This window comes from Culex pipiens, chromosome 3 (genome assembly GCF_016801865.2).
Source record: "Culex pipiens pallens isolate TS chromosome 3, TS_CPP_V2, whole genome shotgun sequence".
Taxonomy (NCBI): Eukaryota; Metazoa; Arthropoda; class Insecta; order Diptera; family Culicidae; genus Culex; species Culex pipiens.
The window spans coordinates 172769543-172786668 of NC_068939.1; the positions used below are offsets into that span (position 1 = coordinate 172769543).

The 17126-nt window shown below is 31.3% G+C and overlaps 1 protein-coding gene across 1 annotated transcript in view; it reads left to right on the forward strand.

The window, feature by feature from the left end:
• The window catches only part of LOC120424079 (dual specificity protein phosphatase MPK-4), a 30860-nt gene that overhangs the window by 1235 nt on the left and 12499 nt on the right, over positions 1–17126 (forward strand). The window contains exons 2-3 of the mRNA XM_039588096.2: positions 12797–13276; positions 13381–13480. Coding sequence (XP_039444030.1) covers positions 12949–13276; positions 13381–13480 — 428 coding nt within the window. The 5' untranslated portion in view covers positions 12797–12948. The remainder of the gene's footprint in view (positions 1–12796; positions 13277–13380; positions 13481–17126) is intronic.

Consider the following 17126-nt stretch of genomic DNA (forward strand, 5'->3'; position numbering starts at 1 on the left):
GAACCGGTTCTGGCCAATCCGGATCCGGAAACTAGAAAACATTTAAGCAGTTTTTTTCAAAATTCCTATGTGTCAGACAATTTAGAAAAACAAATGTGGTGTTGAAGCATTTTTTGCTACTCTATATTTTCAGAATCCCAAAATATGGCCAAGGGGCCAATGGGAACCTGTTCTGACTGTCCCGGATCCGGGAAACATTGGTCACATGACATTTTTATTGAATTTATTAAAAAGTTGTTTTAGTTACCAGAATTTCAAAATTCCTTGAAAAAAAAATCTGATTTTATTTATAGCCAGAATCAGAAATGTGGCCATCGGGAATCTATTCTAACTGTTCCGGATCATGGAACCAGTGGACACATGACAATTTTATTTAAAATAAAAAAATAAGTTTATTTTTTTTTAAATTAATCTAAACTTCATCAAAATCAGATTCAGACATGTAGCCAAATGGCTAACCGGACCATGTTTTTACATTCCGGATCAGGGAACCAGTGGACAAAATTCAAGATTCCTGGAAAACAAATCAGATCAGAAATTTGGCCGAGTGGCCTACCGGAACCTGTTTTAAATGTTGTTAAAATATTGTCAAATATTTTAGTTAAGAAATTTTCAGGATTCCTTAAAATGAATCTGAATTTATTTAAAATCAGATTTATAAATGTGGCAAATGGGAACCTGTTTTAAATTATCCGGATAAGGAAACCAGATGACACTTGACATTTTAATTAAATTTATTAAAAAAAAAAACTGGATTTATAAGATTCCTGTTTTAAAATCAGAATTTATTTAAAATTTCTTTGACATTATAATTATTTTTTTTTTAAACATAGTTACTGGATTTATAAGATTCCTGTAAAACATATGAATTTATTTAATATCAGTTTCCGAAATGTTGCCAAATGGCTAATGGGAACCTGTTCTATATAATTTGGATCAGGAAACCAGTGGACACTTGACATTTTAATTAAATTTATTTAAAAAAAAACATATTCACCGGATTTATAAAATTCCTTGCAAAATTCTGAAATAATTAAAAATAATTTTGACAATTTAATTTAACTGGATTTATAAAATTCTTCGAAAAATCAGAATTTATTTAAAATCATTTTGAAATTTTAATTAAATTTATTTCTAAAAATAGTTACTGGAATAAACAGATTCCAGGAAAAAAACTGAATTTATTTAAAATCATATTAAGAAATGTGACCAAATAGCCAATTGGAACCTGTTCTAAATAATTCGGATCAGGAAACCACTGGACACTTGACATTTTAATTAAATTTATTTAAAAAAGTTACTGGAATAATAAGATTCCTGTTAAAAAAAAACAGATTTTATTTAAAATCATTTTGAATTTTTTATAAAATTTATTTAAAAAAATAGTAGCTGGACTTAACAGATTCCTGGAAAAAAATCTGAATTTATTTAAAATCAGAATCAGAAATGTGGCCAAATTGCCAATTGGAACCTGTTCTAAATAATCCAGATCATTAAACTAGTTGACACTTGACATTTTAATTAAATTTATTTAAAAAAAATAACTGGATTTATAAGATTCCTGTTAAAAAATCAGAATTTATTTAAAATTATTTTGACATTTTAGTTAAATTGATTTAAAAACATATTAACTTGATTTATAAGAGTTTCTGAAAATTCTGACTTTACTTAAAATTATTTTGACAACCTAATCAAATTTATTAAAAAAAAAACATAGTTACTGGATTTATAAGATTCTTCGAAAAATCTGAATTTATTTAAAATCATTTTGAAATTTTGATTAAATTTATTTCTTAAAATAGTTACTGGACTTAACAGATTCCTGAAAAAAATCTGTTTTTATTTAAAATCAGAATCAGAAATGGGTCAAACGGCTAATGGGAACCTGTTCCAAATAATCCGGATCAGGAAACTAGTGGACACTTGACATTTTAATTAAATTTATTTAAAAAGTTACTGGAATAATAAGATTCCTGTTAAAATAAAACAGATTTTATTTAAAAATATTTTTGAAATTTCAACTGAATTTATTTAAATAAATAGTAACTGGACTTAACAGATTCCTGGAAAAAAACTGAATTTATTTAAAATCATATTAAGAAATGTGACCAAATAGCCAATTGGAACCTGTTCTAAATAATCCGGATCATGAAACCAGTTGACACTTGACATTTTAATTAAATTTATTTAAAAAAAATACTGGATTTATAAGATTCCTGTTAAAAAAAAATTTATTTAAAATTATTTTGACATTTTAGTTAAATTTAATTTTAAACATAGTTACTTGATTTATAAGAGTCCCTGAAAATTCTGACTTTACTTAAAATTATTTTGACAAATTAATCAAATTTATTTAAAAAAAACATAGTTACTGGATTTATAAGATTCTTCGAAAAATCTAAGTTTATTTAAAATCATTTTGCAATTTCAATTAAATTTATTTCAAAAAATAGTTACTGGACTTAATAGATTCCTGGAAAAAATCAAAATTTATTTAAAATCAGAATCTGGTGTGTGGCCAAATGGCCAATTGGAACCTGTTCTAAAAAATCCGGATCTTGAAACCAGTTGACACTTGACATTTTAATTAAATTTATTTAAAAAAATTACTGGATTTATAAAATTCCTGTTAAAAAATCAGAATTTATTTAAAATTATTTTGACATTTTAGTTAAATTTATTTCTAAAAATAGTTACTGGACTTAACAGATTCCTGGAAAAAATCAGAATTTATTTAAAATCATATTAAAAATTTGACCAAATGGCCAATTGGAACCTGTTCTAAATAATCCGGATCATGAAACCAGTTGTTACTTGACATTTTAATTAATTTTATTTAAAAAAAAATACTGGATTTATAAGATTCCTGTTAAAAAAAGAGAATTTATTTAAAATTATTTTGACATTTTAGTTAAATTTATTTAAAAACATAGTTACTTGATTTATAACAGACCGAAAAAAATCTGACTTTACTTAAAATTACTTTGACAAATTAATCAAATTTATTTAAAAAAAACATAGTTACTGGTTTTAAAAGATTCTTTGAAAAATCTGAATTTATTTAAAATCATTTTGAAATTTTAATTAAATTTATTTCTAAAAATAGTTACTGGACTTAACAGATTCCTGAAAAAAATCTGTTTTTATTTAAAATAAGAATCAGAAATGGGTCAAACGGCTAATGGGAACCTGTTCCAAATAATCCGGATCAGGAAACTAGTGGACACTTGACATTTTAATTAAATTTATTTAAAAAAGTTACTGTAATAATAAGATTCCTGTTAAAATAAAACAGATTTTATTAAAAATTATTTTTGAAATTTCAACTGAATTTATTTAAATATATAGTAACCGGACTTAACAGATTCCTGGAAAAAACTGAATTTATTTAAAATCATATTAAGAAATGTGACCAAATAGCCAATTGGAACCTGTTCTAAATAATCCGGATCATGAAACCAGTTGACACTTGACATTTTAATTAAATTTATTTTAAAAAAATACTGGATTTATAAGATTCCTGTTAAAAAAAGAGAATTTATTTAAAATTATTTTGACATTTAGTTAAATTTAATTTTAAACATAGTTACTAGATTTATAAGAGTCCCTGAAAATTCTGACTTTACTTAAAATTATTTTGACAAATTAATCAAATTTATTTAAAAAAAAAAACATAGTTACTGGATTTATAAGATACTTCGAAAAATCTAAGTTTATTTAAAATCATTTTGAAATTTTAATTAAATTTATTTCTAAAAATAGTTACTGGACTTAACAGATTCCTGGAAAAAAACTGAATTTATTTAAAATCATATTAAGAAATGTGACCAAATAGCCAATTGGAACCTGTTCTAAATAATCCGGATCATGAAACCAGTTGACACTTGACATTTTAATTAAATTTATTTTAAAAAAATACTGGATTTATAAGATTCCTGTTAAAAAAAGAGAATTTATTTAAAATTATTTTGACATTTAGTTAAATTTAATTTTAAACATAGTTACTTGATTTATAAGAGTCCCTGAAAATTCTGACTTTACTTAAAATTATTTTGACAAATTAATCAAATTTATTTAAAAAAAAACATAGTTACTGGATTTATAAGATTCTTCGAAAAATCTAAGTTTATTTAAAATCATTTTGCAATTTCAATTAAATTTATTTCTAAAAATAGTTACTGGACTTAACAGATTCCTGGAAAAAATCAAAATTTATTTAAAATCAGAATCTGATGTGTGGCCAAATGGCCAATTGGAACCTGTTCTAAATAATCCGGATCATGAAACCAGTTGACACTTGACATTTTTATTAAATTTATTTAAAAAAAATACTGGATTTATAAGATTCCTGTTAAAAAATCAGAATTTATTTAAAATTATTTTGACATTTTAGTTAAATTTATTTAAGAAACATAGTTACTGGATTTACAAGAGTCCCGAAAAAAATCTGACTTAACTTAAAATTACTTTGACAAATTAATCAAATTTATTTAAAAAACATAGTTACTGGATTTATAAGATTCTTCGAAAAATCTGAATTTATTTAAAATCATTTTGAAATTTTGATTAAATTTATTTCTTAAAATAGTTACTGGACTTAACAGATTCCTGAAAAAAATCTGTTTTTATTTAAAATCAGAATCAGAAATGGGTCAAACGGCTAATGGGAACCTGTTCCAAATAATCCGGATCAGGAAACTAGTGGACACTTGACATTTTAATTAAATTTATTTAAAAAAGTTACTGGAATAATAAGATTCCTGTTTGAAAAAAAAAACAGATTTGATTAAGAATTATTTTGAAATTTTAATTAAATTTATAAAAAAAAATAGTGGCTGGAAATCTGAATTTATTTAAAATCAGAATAAGAAATGTGGCCAAATGGCCAATTGGAACCTGTTCTAAATAATCCGGATCATGAAACCAGTTGACACTTGATACATTTAAAATAAATTAAATGAAAATGTAAAATAATTTTAAATAAATTCTGATTTTTTAAACAGGAATCTTATAAATTCGATATCTCTTTTTTTAAATAAACTTAATTAAAATGTCAAGTGTCATCTGGTTTCCTAATCCGGATGATTTAGAACAGGTTCCCATTGGCCACATTTATAAATCTGATTTTAAATAAATTCAGATTCATTTTAAGGAATCCTGAAAATTTCTTAACTAAAATATTTGACAATATTTTAACAACATTTAAAACAGGTTCCGGTAGGCCACTCGGCCAAATTTCTGATCTGATTTGTTTTCCAGGAATCTTGAATTTTGTCCACTGGTTCCCTGATCCGGAATGTAAAAACATGGTCCGGTTAGCCATTTGGCTACATGTCTGAATCTGATTTTGATGAAGTTTAGATTAATTTAAAAAAAAATAAACTTATTTTTTTATTTTAAATAAAATTGTCATGTGTCCACTGGTTCCATGATCCGGAACATTTAGAATAGATTCCCGATGGCCACATTTCTGATTCTGGCTATAAATAAAATCAGATTTTTTTTTCAAGGAATTTTGAATTTCTGGTAACTAAAACAACTTTTTAATAAATTCAATAAAAATGTCATGTGACCAATGTTTCCCGGATCCGGGACAGTCAGAACAGGTTCCCATTGGCCCCTTGGCCATATTTTGGGATTCTGAAAATATAGAGTAGCAAAAAATGCTTCAACACCACATTTGTTTTTCTAAATTGTCTGACACATAGGAATTTTGAAAAAAACTGCTTAAATGTTTTCTAGTTTCCGGATCCGGAATGGCCAGAACCGGTTCTCAATGGCCACATTTTCGATTAAACACCTTCGGATATGCTTGGACAAACCATTTTTTGAGTTTGTATTGATTGTTTGAAGCAATAGTATGTTTTTTTCGCATAAAGAGCAACAAATTTAAAAATTTTGAAGATTTCGCACAATTTTGGCCAATAATCCGGATTTCCACCGGAACCGTTTACGGGAACCGACCAACGGGACCATATTTTGGGTTTTTCTAACAATTTACCGTCCAATGACACCAGAAGCATCTAAAAAGACCTAATAGAACTTAAGTTACAGTGAAAACAAAATAAAAAATATTTTTTCGACGGGGGGTGATTCATATGCAAAACTTCTGCATTGAATATCTCGAGCTAGGGTAACAATTAAGACATGGGCCAGGTTGCATTGTGTTCAGGAAGCCGATCCCTCGGGGAGTTTTTTGAATCGTCCTGCTAATAACAAAAAAAAATTTTTTGTTACGCTGTGTAATCAGTGCGGTCTGTGAGCTTTTGTTGCTGCGCCCTGTCATATAATTCCGTCTCGTCACGGCAAGAATAGCAGAAGGAATGCGCTGTGGTTCTCAAGCAGAAGCTTGGCTCTCAAATGTAAAACTTAGGATATTACGATCTGGCTCCATCAGATGCTTTGTCGTCGTGAAGTTTTAATGGAATTGGTCTCAGGTGAAAGGATTCTACAGATCTCTGAATTAAAAATGTAATGCTCTGCATAAGAACTGTTTAATTCTAATAAAACCCAAAGTGAATTGAAATAATATCTAAAAACTAGTTAAGAGTGCCCAACCTGCAGTCTGTGAAGCCTTTGCATCCCGTCGTAGGCCGGAAAATAGAGGCTTTTGAAAATAGAGTCCAGACTCGATTATCCGAAAGCCTCGGAAAAAAATCACTTCGGATAATCGGATAATAAAAAAAAAAAATTTTTTTTCGTTGTCCATTTTTTTATTGTCGAGCTTAAGTCAAGGATCTGACACCTCTGACACGCATGAAGTTTTCTGAAGTCACCGCCAGAGGCGCTCTCAATATTGTTTTCGTGTGGTTTTTAAAAAGGTCGTATGAACATTTATGAAATTATTTTTTTGTGAGTTTTCACTATCTTTTGCATATATATTTGAGATGATTACAAGTATTAAGTAATTTTTTCCACATTTAACAATTATAATATCAAAATATTATAAGGTTTTACTTGACCGTCCAAGCAATATATCAAAATACACTAAATTTAAAATGAAATAGATTCATTTTCCTTGAAACAACATAAATTACGTTTGATTCTTCCTGACCGTTGGTTTAAAATAAATTGCGCTTTAAAATACTCACTAAATTTCCGTCGAAAATGTTTAAAAATATTTTTAATTGAACACCAAAAAGGTGATATGCCAACATTAAATGCTCGATGGAATTAAATGCTGATCCCCAAGTTCAAGTCCGAAATTAAATGTAAATCTTTTTTAAGGACAAAAAAGAACTAAAAAAAAAAATTGTAAACTATGACCTTTTCAAACGCTATGCGCCAAAACTTGGTTCGATCTTGGTTCGATTTTGACTTCACTCGTCTTGTATGTGGATGACAGTCGTGACGTAGCCGTGGCTAAGTATGACCCTTAAACTACGCTAAAGTGATTTAGAATGTTTAATTCCAAGATGGCGGCCAATAGGCGGTGACGAAATATTGAAAAAATGCATTTTGTTATTTATTAGGCAATCAACCGTTAAAATTTGCCTAAAATAAGGTCGCAGAACTCGAATTCGATGTTAAAAATAAGAACAAGAAAAAAAAAACTTTTTTCGGATAATCGAAACTTCGGATAATTGAGTCTGGACTGTAGTTTTTTTTACTGGTTTTTCTGCTTTCTTTGTTTTTGATGCTTTGCATAAAAAAAAGAAAAAAAATGCATAGTTCTAACAATATGAAAAATATTTGCAACGGCCTTAATTGAAAAAGACATCAGAAAACTAAATTTTCCCTTTTCGAAAATTTTTAATCTAATGAAAAAACTTGAATTGTTGACTGCTTTAAGAAGGAAAATTAAATTATTTTTTTTAAGTTTTTACTCCGTCTACTTGAAAAAAAGCTTTAAGGAACATTAAAAACATTATTTTTTTTGAGATGAGGAGGCAAGGAATAATTTTTTTAGGATTTCAAGATGAAAAACAATACTGCTGGAAAAAAATATTAAAAAAAATAAGCCGGCTTATTTATTTTTGCCATCGATTTTGCTAAGAGTAGAAGGACATGAAATAAAAAGATCTGGAAAAAAGAAGATCTGGACGGTCTAACTCAGGTCAAACATCGAAAATAAGGCCGTTGAAAATATTTCTGAAAGGCAACGGCGTACCAAATCGAAATAATCGAGAAGCTAGGATGCCAAAATGAATGTTAAGTGGTCTTAACACCTAAACTCCCAAGCTCGAGAAAAAGTGGGAATTTCCATACAAATTCTTCCTTTTTCTCGAGCTTGGAAGTTTAGGTGATAAATTCAAAATGTTATAATACACAAAATTTAATAAATCCACCAAACAAATGGCTTCCATTCAAACTTTAATTTAGATGTTTCATGATTAAAGTAAGTAACAGACGATTTAAACTTAATTTTTTCCCAGGGGTTACAAAAATACCGAGAAACGGGAAATTTTCTACAATTTCCTGGGAATTCCTGGGAAATTTTAAATATTAATGAAAATTGTTCTGACTGATATTTTTCAAAAAAATTGTATAGGACAGCGACTTTAACAGTAAAAATAAGTGGGAGGATCAATTGAGAGCTTGACTATGCATGTATCATATTGAGTTCATTATTTTTTAACTTTTATTTCTATAAATTTTCAAAAAACAAAGAAAATTTATCCATTCGCTTGAATTTTGAGAATTCGCGGGAAATTTTAATTTTTGATAAACGTTTATATCAAACAATATTAAATAAAAGAAGAAAAGAATGAAAAGTCTTTTTTAGGCATAACAAATCCCATTTATTGTTGGAAGCATTTTTGACACAGATTTTAATAATGTTTTTTTATGAATCAAAAGATTTTTATGTATTTTAAATTATCACACAAGTTTTTACTTAAAAAAAACCACAAATTTTAATGATTATGGCCAGCGTAAAGTTATGATTTTGAATATTTGAATAACGATTCCAGCTTGAGTTAGGCGATGGTTTTTTTTTGTGGTAAATATTTTTAATTGATATAGGGCAATTCCAGCTCAAATCAGGATTTTTTCTGGTACTTTGGACCCGACCCTCTCCGATTTCAATGAAACTTTGTAGACATGTTATCCTAGGCCTATATAAGCAATTTTTGTGTATACGGAGCCAATAGTACCGTAAACCGGGGTGACTTTGATAGGATTTCAATTTGTTTTTGGAATAGGTTTTTCTCAAGATTATTATTTTTAAAACATGTACTGGGGTAGGCCACACAAAGTCCATGCACTTTTTTGGTGGAACAGTTATTTCAATGGTGTTTAGAAAAAAAGTTACGTTAAAAATTCTTAGTTAAAATTCCGGGGTGACTTTGATAGTCATAGTTTTTCTTGTTGAAATAATATTCAAGAAGTTCAAATTTATGTATAGTTTAAATTTACCATCACTAAAGTAGCTGATATAGTTTTTAAGAAAAAAATAATTAATGTTTATATTTAGTTAACTAAGTTCATAAGCTTTTTAACAGAATACATATAAATTTTAGGTAAAATTGTTAAAAAGTCGAAATTTTGTCTGAAATTTGTTAAAACTTGTTTTGTTTATAAAATTATCGATTTATATTGCATTTTATACTGCATTCGAAGCACGAATCACAAGTTTTCACATTTTACATGAAATTTGTTCAACTGAAATTGCCTATACATTTGGAGATTTTTTAAATTGTGTTTCAAAAACACATATTATTTATTATTTACAAACTTATTTAACCTTCTCCTAGTGGAAAATTGTCCAAAGAATCCGAAAATGCATTCCGTTTTCCGATTCATGATACTTTGAGAAGTTCAAAATAATGACTTTCATCAACATTTTCTTAACAATAGTTAACTAACTTTTAAAACTTTTCAAAATTTTATGAAAAGTTCTTTTTGAGGTACTTTGAACACTTCTCTACCACGGTCAGCATGATTCTAAACAATTCCGTACGTATTTTAATGGTTCTCTTCATTTTGCGGAAAAATCGCAAACCTATCAAAGTCACCCCGGCTATCAAAGTCACCCCGCTTTACGGTACTCGAAAATAACATTTGAGGAGGGCGTAAGGTATTTAAATATTTTTGCATTTTTTAATTTAAAAATTACTGTATCTCGAAGCCGTTGCGTCGTATCAAAAAGTGTTCAAAGACAAACTTGTAGGAAATTGGACGGGCTTTCTGAAAAAAATACACTGAAACAAAAATACACGCCACATCTATGAGATTTTTTGATTTTAAAGTCTAAAACTTAAATTTAAAGGTGATGTCACGATTTTCTTTCGTTCAAAATTTTTGAGGAAATAGCCTAAGATGTTACTAAAAGACTGACGAAAAATACAGGATGGTATGTCTCTCTTAAAAAAATACAAAAATCATTTACTAAAACTGTTTTTTTGAAAAGTTGTCTAAGCGTCAAAATTTTTAAAAACCAGTAGTGAGAATCGATTTTCCAGACAATTTTACATAAAAGTCTCCATATTGACCATTGTCCTATGTCCAATACTTGGGAAGATACAGCGGTTTTAAAAATAATAATGTTGAAAAAACGGGTTTTTTTTGGTGGTTTTTGGAAATTTCTATATGACAGACTTGGTTTTTTAGTCTCGTAAATATTTTTATCGGAAAGCTCGTCCAATTTCCCATAAGTTTGTCAGATTTTTTCAATAAAAAAAATACAGCCAACAACTAGATAAATCAAAATTGATTCAAAAAATGATTTCAATAGTTTGATTTGTTTTGAATTTATTTATAAATTTTGTTTGAAGATAGATATTGCATTTTTCATATAAAATTTTTAGTTTTAAATCATTCTTTAGATAAGAAATTTCTGTTATTTGAGTTTCTGTAAAAGTCGGTAGCTTAAAAATAGGATTTTAGTGGTCACCCTGCAAATTGCGTGGAGACTTGTATGAGCGAACTAATGGTACAAAATGGTTTTAAGCCATAGAATTCTTTTAAAAGCGCCCGTAAAATATAGGCTAAAATACAAATCTTATGTCTCATGAAATCTTTAAAAAATCATTTATAATCAATAAATCAGTATACTGAATATTAGAGGTGGGCAAAAAAAGAGCGAACCGCTCAAAGAGCCGGTTCACTAAAAGAGCGAACGAACAAAAAAAAAACGCGGTTCTTTTTGAAACACTGGACTTTTGAAAGAACCGTTCCAAGACGGAATGATTTTTAAACTTGTATCTTTTTTTAAGTTTCTAAACAAAATTAATAGAATTTTCCAACAAATTGTAGTGTTGTGAGAGTGAAAAATGTTCAAATGGTTATGGTCATACACGAAAACAAATGAATATTTTGTTTCAGTTTCCTAGTTTTCTTTGAAATTACTCCAAAAGTAAAGCTGAAAGATTTTCAAAAAAAAAAAAAAAATCAATCAGCTGACCGTAAAGATTACTTATACTGCTCGAATACAGATTTCAGCATTGTAAAATGCATATTTTGAAAAATTGTACAAAAAAAAAAATATTAAAAAGCCCATGAGATTTTAAAAAAATCCTCCAGTCCGATTGAGTTTTGGCATTTCTAGACTTTACCAATTAAATCAGAATGTAGATATGAGTTCGCACAATATTTTCTCAAAATAAATCTCAGCATTTGTTTAATTTCAGCAGAACGCAATTTCCTAAAAATGTATAGCATTGTTCTACAAAATCCTATATTTAAGTTTGGGTGCTCTCTCCATCCTATCGGTTTCGGTAGTTTATAAAAGTCCAATAAAAAAACACAAAAATCACTTTATATTTTTATAAAGAACGAAAGAGCCGTTCAAAAGAGGCTCCTAGAAAAGTGCGGTTTTGCCCACCTCTACTAAATATACGACTGATTTAAGGGGTTACATACATGTAAATCGAAAAAAAAAGTCAGAGGTTGGTATGAGCACACATTTGAACTTTTTTTTGAATCTGTTTTCAAGGCATTAAAATATACATTTTCATCAGTTAACAAAACAAATTTGAGGACATTTGGTTGTATCATTTCCGAGATACAGCTGTTTGAAGTTAGCAGTTTTGAAAAACGGGTGCCACGATATCTCAACACTGCTATGACCAAATCGGCTTAAAATTTTTGTGAAGACTCGTTAAACCAGTCCTGTGTGCATGACGAAGGCCGGTTTTCAAATAGTTTATTTTAAAAAGAGATAAAAATATTTTTATGTTTTTCATATAAAAAATTGTCAGTTTTTGATTTTTGTACTTTTTTAAAAAGCAAAATTTCAAAATCGGGCTTCGTCATGCACACGGGATATGTCTTAAGAGTCTTCACCTCAAATTTCAGCCAATTTGGTCCATCCCATCTCGAGATATCGTGGCACCCGTAAATCAACTCGGTGTTTAGAGAAAAACGCTCGCACAGTTTGACAGTCGCTTTGCGCATGGCAAAATTTTGAGTTTAAATCGTCTCTAACTCAGTTTATTCATGAAATATCTTCATGAAACTTTCAGGAGTGATTGAAAATCATCTTTTCAGAGGATTCAATAAATTTTCTGAATTATGAAATTTTACGATTTCTTACATGTATGTAACCCCTTAATTTTTTTTATGAATTAACAATTTCCACTTCAGTACCCCTGCACTCTGATGGGGGTGGTCATGTCGGGGTGAGCCAGTGGGAACATTTTCATTCATCACTATCGTTCCCCATTGGTTCTCCACCCTTCTCCACCACCGCAAAAGCAAACATGCCACCCACTCCCAGAAACGGGTGGGGAAGCATTGTGGGGCGAAAAAGAAAAGACGAAAATCACTTTGGCCCGAAAGTTTTCGGTCGTGAACTTGGTAGCGCTGTCGTCATCATCATCACTGTTTCTCATCGTGGCTTGATTTTTCATTCCAGCACCAGTCTCGCGTTCGTCCCCGACCAGTTTGCAACGAGCGGGAGTGGCCACCTTCGCCGTGCGGTTTTCCCGGCCCGGCCCCAACCCACGGCACGGCTTCAAAATAGGTCAACCGCAGAGTTCCCGGTTTAACGAGCACGTGCAGTCCGCGATGAACGAGGGCGCCGAAATCGTGGTCAAAAAGGTGGCCGGCCACATCCCCAAGGGCAGCATCCCGAAGAACCCACCGAAGCCGAAGGACCACCACCATCCGCACCACCACGCACTGTCCACGTACCGGTTGACGCGCGAGGACATCTCCGGCGGACCGGTCAACCTGGACCAGATCGAGCCGGGCCTGTGGCTGGGCAACGTGACGGCGGCGGCCGACCTGCCCACGCTCGAGAAGCTCGCCATCCGGAGCGTGCTGACGATCGATTCGTGTCCGCTGCCGGCGCACGTCACCGAAAATCCCGGCCTGCGGGTCAAGTACATTCAAGGTATGGGCAATCGAGGGGGAGGGCGGGAAAGAGTGATTGTCTCTACATTATTAATGACCTGGATCACAACCCGCCTCTCTCCCTTGTTTTTCATTTCAACGCAGCTTCCGATGTGCCAAGAGAGGATTTAATCAAACATTTCGAGGAAACCAACAAGTTCATCCGGGATAGCCTGGCTGAGGAGCGGAACGTACTTGTGCACTGGTAAGAGAAAGAGATAACTCCTTTTTGGGCCTATTTTGTGTTTTCTAGGAAGCTCTTTTGTTTTGTGGGGTGATTGATTGGCTTCCCTGGTAAAAGAGTGAATTTTATATGTTTTGATTGAGGATAACGAAATCGTTCTGTTGAAATGTTTTTTTTATTCAACATAAATTCTTTTCGGTTGAAAAAACCACAGAGAAACGAAAAAAAGAATAAAACTCTTTGAGCAATTCTCCGAAACACATGTGGTCTGATATTTAATGTGAAAACCACTTGGAAGGAGATACCGATCTATTTTTGCTTGGGCAAAGTGGTACACTTTGGAAGGACAGAGTAGCTATTTAGTATTTTTTGGTCGGCATAGTAAAAAAATATGGTAATTTTTCATCTTACACATCTTTTCCTACATGACATCAAAGCAGAGCAAAATCTTTGAGATTAGTTCGTCTAAACAAGTCTTTATAAAATTAGGGCAGCTGTTCTTACAAAAAGGATACAAAAAGGGAAAATAAATATAATTTTCAAAATTGTGGAAAAAGGGACAATTTTTCATACACTCAAACCCCGATGGTTTGACACAAACTGTTGTCAAACGAACGGGGTCACTTTTTAGTTTGACACCCCTTGTACACGGAGTTCACCCACATTACCAAACGTTTGTTTTGATAGTGTGCGTGAACGCCGTGTAAAAAATGACAGTTCGTCACTTTTTAGTTTGACTTTGACCATCGAACGGGGTACAAACTAAAAAAGGGTCAAATGAAGAAGTGACCAACCACCGGGGGTTGAGTGTAAAAATATCATTTTCAAAAACTGTGGAACAAAGGGACGTTTTTTTTTTGATTTTATTAGATGTAAAATCAAATTTGCAATCGAACTTTATAGAAATTTAGATAACGTGCACCGTTTACAAGTTATAGTCACTAAGGGATTATCCATAAACCACGTGGCATGACTATGGAATGACATATCTTTCAATTTCATGAAGTTTGATATGTCGGATGATAGGGTTTATCTCATATTCCGGAAGTGTCCCCCAAGGAGCCAGGGGTAACCGGTTCCAGATTGGCCAGGATGGCTCAGCGAACAACGGCATTACCAAAGATGGACATACCTATCATTCAATTTCATGGAGTTTGATGTGCAACATGATGGGTTTTCACCAAAAAAGTCAAGATGGCCGTTCATCGGGCACCCGAGAACCGGTTCCAGGTTACCCGGAAGTGGCCAGTAACACTCCAGAGTTGTTCTGGCAATCGTGTTGTATGTTTTTCGTAAGTTTTATGGATCAATTTCAACTATATTGAGTGTACAGTAAAACATGTACTTTTCGGATGTTCCGGATTTCCGGAATTGGTAGGTCACCTGGCCTTGATATTAATATTTGTGGTCAAAGTACAGGTAAATGTCCGTCGAATGCAACCCGGAGCATCCTGATTGGTTGAAATTTGCCGGAGATACACTGCCGTTCTACGCATAATTGTCCCATGTCATTTTTGGACGATTTTGACTTTTTAACATTTTATGTTTAGTTTGTCGTATACTTTAAGAAAAACACATAAAAACAAGAGGATCACAAAGTGGAGCGATAAACTGCTAACTGGGGCGATTAGGGACACATAGGGCGAATAGGAACCCACGGGACAATTATGCGTAGAAACACAGAAATCGATCGAAAAATTTCAATCGCGTTTTTCTCAGTTGCACTTTTTCGAACATGGGACAATTATGCGTAGAACGGCAGTACAGGTCGTCAAAGTTGGGGTCTTAAAAAGGTCTTTTTTCGGTTGTAGCCGATTCCCGGTGGCCACAGTGACCAAATTCGGGTTTCCGGGTCGGTTTCGGAAAGTGGGCATCCTAAGCTTCCATTTTTGACCAAAAGATGGATTTTTGACGATTTTTTAAAGTTTGGGGTCGTACCTAAAAATTGATTTAAAATCCATATCAAATCCTTTGTGGTCATATAAATGGTGATTGTACTCAGAAAAATAAGCTTAATCGTTGTGAACAATGATATCACAAATTTAAGCTTAATTTTAGGACCCAATTAACCCAAAGGCGCACTGTTTCATAGATCAGTAAATTTCATATAAATTAAAAGGCTTCAACATTGGACGAGATTAGAGATTGAAGATTGGACCAAAATAACTTTCTGAAAAATCTCTTGATTGACAAATTGTTTTTTTTTTATTGTTAATCCGTCGCTATTTGCCTCTTAATGACTTTATTTTGTGAAAAAATAGTTTTTCTCAGTGTCACCAAATAAGCACTAATTTTTAAACTCGCAATATTTTGGAAACTATTGGTTCCATTTCCGATGTCAAAAATGAAACATTTGTGATTATTTTTTTCTCAACTCTATAAATTTAAAAATCTAGCTCATCATTTGAAAATGTCCAAATAAATTATTTTATCTCTTTAAAAGTTATTCTTCATTCTAAAGTTTGGCGATTGTCCACGCTCTATATAAAAAAGATGTTTTTTTTTGGAATGACAATCGTCCACAAGGGGAATTTTCCTCGGGAGATTTCACATAAAATATCATAAAAATGAGATGTCGACTCTTTCGTTTCCGAGTTTGAAAATAAAAACCAAAAAATTACGAATCAATTTTGGCTCTTTGGTCCAGATACGGTCAAAACGCCATTATAAGTTTTCATACAACCTTTTCAAGTTTTGCCTTTCAAAGTTTTGCTAAATTGTGCGGTCCTAAAATTTAAAAAAAAATGGTTTTTGCTAAAATTGACCAATAATGCCATTTTTTGGACCAATGGCAAAACAAAACAAAAATGAGCAGTTCTCTCAGATTTCGGAAACATTCGTGAAATTTTCCGATCTTTTCGAAAAAAATATTTTCGAATTTTTTAAACCAAGACTAACATTTTAAAAGGCCGTAATATTGAATGTTTGGCCCTTTTGAAATGACTTAAAAAATTTGAAAATATTGTTTTCGAAAAGATCTGAAAATTTCACGAATGTTTCATATTTTAACGTTGAAAATCGGACCATTAATTGCTTAGATAGGGTATATGATCCTATTTTGGACCTAGAACCTATTTTGGACTTATTTTTATTAAACGAGGTAGTTCAGGCTTTTAAAGTACGAATTCACTGAATCCAACCAACCGAAAGTGTAAGCAGGATCGTTTTGTAGCTTACCTCTTCCAAAAATGTTAACATTTTTGATTATTTCCGCTTTTTCAGCCACTTTTTCCAATGCCATTCGTATTTCCTACCATTTTCCTAGCACATCGATTAGGTCCAAATATTCCAGCCTCGTTGCTTATCAGATTTGGCTCGCGACACCTTGATGATTTTTTCTGTTTTGCACTCACACCAAGCAATTTCGTCCGGTTTCCGAGCAATGTAACTGTTGTTTATTTAATTCTTTTATGTTTTTCGTCACTAAACCATTGAAATAACTATTCTATCATCGAAAAAAACTCAACTCAAAATATTTTTTCAAATCAGCCGCGTTGGATCAGTTTTTGGAGCTACTTTGCCGTCGGTTCAAGGCTATCACCAACACATGTATAACAAGGTGTTGCCAGTTTTGTTTATCAATTTATTTCGATATTTCATTGAAATTAATTGAATTTTTTTAATTTAATATTTTGAATTGCATTTCTTTACTGTAATTATTTGAAAG